Source organism: Quercus suber, unplaced genomic scaffold (genome assembly GCF_002906115.3).
Source record: "Quercus suber isolate HL8 unplaced genomic scaffold, Cork oak 2.0 scaffold_584, whole genome shotgun sequence".
Classification (NCBI taxonomy): domain Eukaryota; kingdom Viridiplantae; phylum Streptophyta; class Magnoliopsida; order Fagales; family Fagaceae; genus Quercus; species Quercus suber.
The window spans coordinates 354,461-360,460 of NW_027070029.1; the positions used below are offsets into that span (position 1 = coordinate 354,461).

General features: G+C 32.3%; 1 protein-coding gene across 1 annotated transcript in view; it reads left to right on the plus strand.

The window, feature by feature from the left end:
- Positions 1 to 2,620: 2,620 nt before the first annotated feature.
- LOC112004424 (TMV resistance protein N) overlaps positions 2,621 to 6,000 on the plus strand; it is a 6,121-nt gene continuing 2,741 nt past the window's right edge. The window contains exons 1-2 of the mRNA XM_065764804.1: positions 2,621 to 2,889; positions 3,138 to 3,669. Of these exons, the coding sequence (XP_065620876.1) occupies positions 3,164 to 3,669 (506 nt within the window). The 5' untranslated portion in view covers positions 2,621 to 2,889; positions 3,138 to 3,163. The remainder of the gene's footprint in view (positions 2,890 to 3,137; positions 3,670 to 6,000) is intronic.

The window sequence follows — 6,000 nt, forward strand, 5'->3', positions numbered from 1 at the left end:
ACCGAGTGGTGGTCTCTCTCTGAAACAAGCCCAAATCGGCAAGGCTGGCTCATCACAACCATCACCTCCGATGGTGGCTTCTTCTCTCCTTCGACCAATCTCTCTTTCTTTCTCTCTTGATCTCATATCCCTCCATAGATCAAACCTGAAAAACCTTAACTAAATTAAAACACCTTTCACAAAAGAACATAAACCCACCATTTGAATAAAGTATATATATATATATATATATATATATATATGAAACTCAGAAGGCCAAATGCACATAAGACCCAACGAAACTATTCACAAGTTAAACTCCATAGCACAAAGGTAATTGTACAATTCTGAAATCATTTTCTCACCCAAATTGAAAAAATGCCAAAAACATCCAATATATGCCCAATAGAGCAAAAACTATAAACACACAACAATTTGATCGGTTGATGGGAGGAGAGGAGGGCTTACCAGCAATGATGGGTGGAGAGAGAACGCGATAGATCGGTAGTGGCACACTTCAGACAAGCTGGGCGATAAGCACAAATTTTTTTTTTAGAAAACACCCTTATTTTCTCAAGTTTTTTTGAAAACAGGAAACGAAAGAGTGACGGAGAGAGCTTAGAGGTATTGAGATTTGAGAGAGAGGAGAGATAGTTTTAGTGAAATTGAAAAATGGGAAGCTGAAATGAAATCTTAAGTGGGCACACGGATTGCCAGCGTGTCCTGGTGAGGTGTCAAAATAAGGAGCCATTAGATTAAATGGATGGCTGAGATTAGAGGTATTGCACACCGCTAGGTATTGCACCGGATGTGAATCCATCATGGTAGTACTCACGCAAACCCCACCCATTACTCATCTTTTTCAATGCGTTCACACTCTCTTCTTAATCTTAATTATCCTCAGTCAACAAGAGAAGAAGGCATGGCATGTCTTGTGGAAAGAGTGGTAAAGAATCTGTTGTACGTTTGAATGAATATATGGGTAATTGATAATGACGAGAAATTCTGGTACCACAATTAATTCTATAATTTTGTCACAATTTTGTCACGTGGTGACTTATGAGTGGTAGAATCATGAATTCACATGGACCCATCATTTTATTTTCACCATTTACAACTTACCACATGGGCAAGTTGTGGCTAAAATTGTAGAAATTGTTGTGGTACTAGATTTATTCAATAATGACTGATAAAAATCCATTGCACCTTGTCAGAAAATTATTAGAGGAGACTACTGTACATTATAGGTCCTTCATGGAAAACACGAGTTTACAGTGCTACATACCATTGTAGTTTACTTCTAACATTAAGGCCCGTTTGGTAGAGATTTTAACAATATATTTTCAGTTTTTAAATAATATTACACATTTTTTTTTACATATTTTTTCATCCACACGTATTTCAAAAAAATACAAACAACATTACTCAAACTCCTCTACTAAACAGACCCTAACATTCTCTTTTTAGTGGTTTAGATGTATTTTAGAGTTTTTTTTTTTAATTATTTTTATCAGTATAATAAATTTAGTAGTATGCACAATTTTGTTAATATAAATTACTATATTTTTTTATGATACCGAGAAAATCACCAGTGAGTCACACGACCTCGCGTACGTGAAACAGTCCCTGCACAATCAAAAAGAGAAAACCTTAAGAGAGCAGGTGTGGTACCGACCAAAGACCCTCCGAAGGTTAAGACAGAAAAACCTTTCTACAATTCTAGAGTGTCAGAGCTGGGGGGAATTATGTGTACTTTTTTTTTGGGGGTTTTTGGGTTTTTATAGTCGAGTAGAGCCAGACTTATTTGCTTGTGCAGCAAGTGATTTACTTATAGAGAAGATCCTTATTAATGCGTGTATATTTCGGAATTCTTTTCCTTCTTGAATTCTATTTATGTTGGGACTTCATAAATTAGGGCTAATCATGTGCCGCAAGTATTTTCAGCATAGGGTTTCTTGGAAACCACTTAAGGACAAATTGGATGACACGTGGCTATTTAATCCGTCCATCTTACGTTCGTCCATACACGATCCGTCACCTTTAGTTTTTCCTCTTCATTTTTACTAATAAGTAAAATGAGAGAAATGAAAAGATTTTAAAGAAACTAACAGAGTTTATCTAAAAAGATCTAACTCTTAAATACACAACATATATTGTTATTAAGAGTTGGTAAATTAGATGATGATAAGATAAATTGTTAGTTAGACTGCTTTGAAGTAGTCCATTTATCAATTACTTCATAACAACTTTAGTGCATTTCTTTTTATTCCTAGCTTATGTGCTTAAATTTATTTATCTCACCATTTAATAATTAAAAAAATAAACAAAATAAACTAGTTTTTTTTATTATAAAAAAAGTAAGCCAGTAATGTATTTAAAAGCACTTTTTATTTCAAATATTAGAAAACAAAAATATATCTATATATGGGATGGTATATAATGGTAGTATTCACAGACACAAAATAAAGGCTGTAAAATTTCTCTTATTAAGTTTTAACAAATTTGCAGAAGATAAATAATATCTCAAAAGGTTTAATAAACTAATTTATTTAAAGACCGTTCAAGATAAATAGGAAAGAACATTCCAGTATTCCACATGGTTCTTTCCTTTTTTTTGCTGAATAGTCAACATGGCTTTTTAAGTCTTAGAATAAAATAACCCCACTAGTACGTTTTGACTTTCTTCCCCAAAATAGAACCACACGTTACTTCTTTCTCTCACTGACCCTCTCTTCCTCTCTCTCTCTCTTTCGCTTCCTCTCCGTTCTCACGATTGGAACCCAGGCCAGCCTCAATCTCTCTTACTTCACTTATTCACCCTCCAAACAAGCAGATCTGGAAAAAGCCTCTAATCTATTTCAAGCCATCTCATCAGTCTCTCCCCAAGCAAACAGATCCGGCAAAAAAGAGGTAACTTCGGCTTTTGAGTCCTGACAACCATTGCTTTTTTAGAAAAATAAATAAATTTAGTGAAAGAAACCGGCAAACCTGTGCACGGTTCCGCCAACCGGACGGTTTGACCGCGGTCGGAACGGTTTCCTGCAAAAATAAAATTTCCGGTTTTATGGGTTTAAAAAACCGGACTAGTGACCGGTTTCTCTCTCTTTCTCTCTGTTTTTGGCTTCATTATACTTGATACATATCTATTTTTTTTGTAGTTCAAGAATCACCAAGTTAACATCCGATGGCTTTTATGGGCACAAAAAGCGCATCCTCATCTTCTTCTTCTACCACGTCCGGATTTAAATACGATGTCTTTCTTAGCTTCAGGGGCAGTGACACCCGTAAAAATTTCACAGACCATCTATATGCTGCTTTGAATCAGAAAGGTATATTCACATTCAGGGATGATGAAAAACTTGAGCGAGGAACATTCATTGCTCCAGAGCTCTTGAGAGCAATAGAAGAATCAAGATTTGCTGTTGTAATTATCTCACAAGACTATGCTTCATCGAGATGGTGTTTGGTTGAACTAGCAAAGATTGTTGAGTGCATGAAAAAGATGAGGCTTATAGTTTTGCCTGTTTTTCACTACATTGATCCTAGTGATGTGAGGAATCTGAGGAAGACTTTTGGAGAAGCCTTTGCTAAACATGAAGAGCGTTACCAAGATAAGATAGAGGAAGTACATGGATGGAAAGCTGCTTTGGTAGAAGTTGCTAGTATTGCTGGATGGGATTTACAAGACAAGTAAGAATTTCTTCACTTCACCATACGATCACTTTCTTTTCTTGTCTTTTTGCTTTTGATTTTCCACTGGCTAGTGATATTTAAGTCAATCAAATTCCAACTTTGATAATTGAGTAACTTTTGCAAAGTTTGTATATAATCAATTACACTTCAAAGGGAATTTGATGAGTTTCAGTTTCTCATATAAATTTTCAAGTAAAAAATATTATATGGATCACAAATAAGTTACTTTATGTATATTTGTTAAAGATAGCAAGTCACAAGTCCACCATTCTTGTCTGATTCCACACTAGAAAATACAGCTAGTATTCCATTCATGCCCTCTAAACTTGCCTATTCTTAGTATTTTGATTTTTTAAAATGTAATGCACCAATATTCTTTGGGGTTTCACAAGATGACACTCATTCCCAAACATTTCAAGATATGACACTCTCATTCTTGAAATTCTATTAAATACAGGTAAGTTCATCTCCCCTCAAATCATTACTTTTCTAATTGAATATTCAATTATATAAGAGTGTTGTTATAAGAGGTGATGAACTTATCTGTTGCATCTGGGGTGGAGCCAGACCAGCATGGTGAGCGCCATTTCCCCCAATCCCACCCCTAAATTCCCTCAGGTTCTCTTAAAAAGATTTCAGTTTTGTGTGTATAAAATATTCTTAATATAAAATTTTTAATAGAAAATAACACTCTTCAAAAGCACAAAAAAAATCTTATTTGTAACCTTAAAATAATAACATGATATACATTCACATTGAATTAAATTTTTTTCATTATCTTAAAAAAAAAAAAAATTATAACATGATATATTATCGCAATATGCCCTAATCAATCTGCCAATTTTTATATGATATGGTATGTTTTCCCAATATTTCTAACCAATTTTTTGAATTTTACATGTTGTTTTAAAACTTTTTTTTTTTACATTACTATATACTTTTTAAAGGGCTTTAGAAAATCAAAGACATACATAGAACATTTTAAAATTTTTGAATATATGATCATACTATTAATACTTCCAAGTTAATTTATCTTTCATCTCACTTTTAAGCATTCAAATTATATGTTTTGCTTCTTTGAAATATATATATATATATATTATAGTCAACTTAAATTATGATGTACTTTTTTTTTTTTTGATAAGTAAAATTATGATGTAGTCTAAACATAACAATGGCGTCATACTAATTCCAATACTACTAGGTGTTGTCCCAAAAAAAAAAAAAGGTTACATCTACACTATGTTTTCTTTACCAATCAATTTTTTTTGTTTAATAAATTAACTATTTTTTCTTATATTAATAAACATTTTTGGAATTAATTTTTTCTTCAATATTTTATTTTAATCTTGTCTCCATAAACCCAAATTCCGATTCCGTCACTATTTACATTTATTAAACCTCAAGGTAAAAATGTCATTTCATGAAATTCAAGGGAAGATGGTGTATTTTGCCAAAAAATAAATATCTTTAATTCTCATATCCCACCCTCTCTCTCTCTCTCCCTCTGTATGTAAAACTAAGATCATCATAATACACTTTTATCTCTAATCCCAAAAGATGGTGCATCCAATAATGAAACTAGATAAAAAAAGATTGAGCGTTTGATTTTATTTTGGTGCAACTTGGATGCCTGTGGTTCTATATTTAGTGATGTGCTTGGAAATGGATGGTTACTTTTATGGGTTTTGGTTTTCTTGTTCCCATTTTTGTTTGACTAGTGGTGCTTATTTTAGTTCATGTTTTCGTCTAATAGAGACATAATTCCTAATACTAACGTTTTTAATTTGATAGAATTTCTTTTGTTGTCGATATATTGGTTGGTTTTGGACTTTGGCTAAAACAAATTCGTGTATTTAAAGTCTTTATAATGAATTACCTAAACAATTACATTAGATTTGTGAGGATTTTTTTTTTTTTTTTTTTGAGTCAGTTGTTAGTGTATTGTATACATGTTAGCTTACTGGGCTTGGGCCCATTATAGTATTAAACTTGCCCTACATTCTTATTGCATATACTACAAAAAAGATACGTCTATATAAAGACTCACTTTTACATTTTCTTTTTTATCGAAAATAATATACAGACAAAATTACACAAAATAATAGCTCATTTTTATAGGTTAAATTACAATTCATGCTCAGTAATATGTGGTTTTGTTATTTTAAAAATTTTTAATTAAAAAAATTATAAATCAGGGAAAAAAATATTTATCTTTTCTTTTCCAAACTGAAGGAAAAAAAAGGGGGAAAGGAAATTTTTTTAAAATCTCCTCTAAAATACATAAATACAACGAAAATTTATACATATTTAACCCCCTCCCCCCGG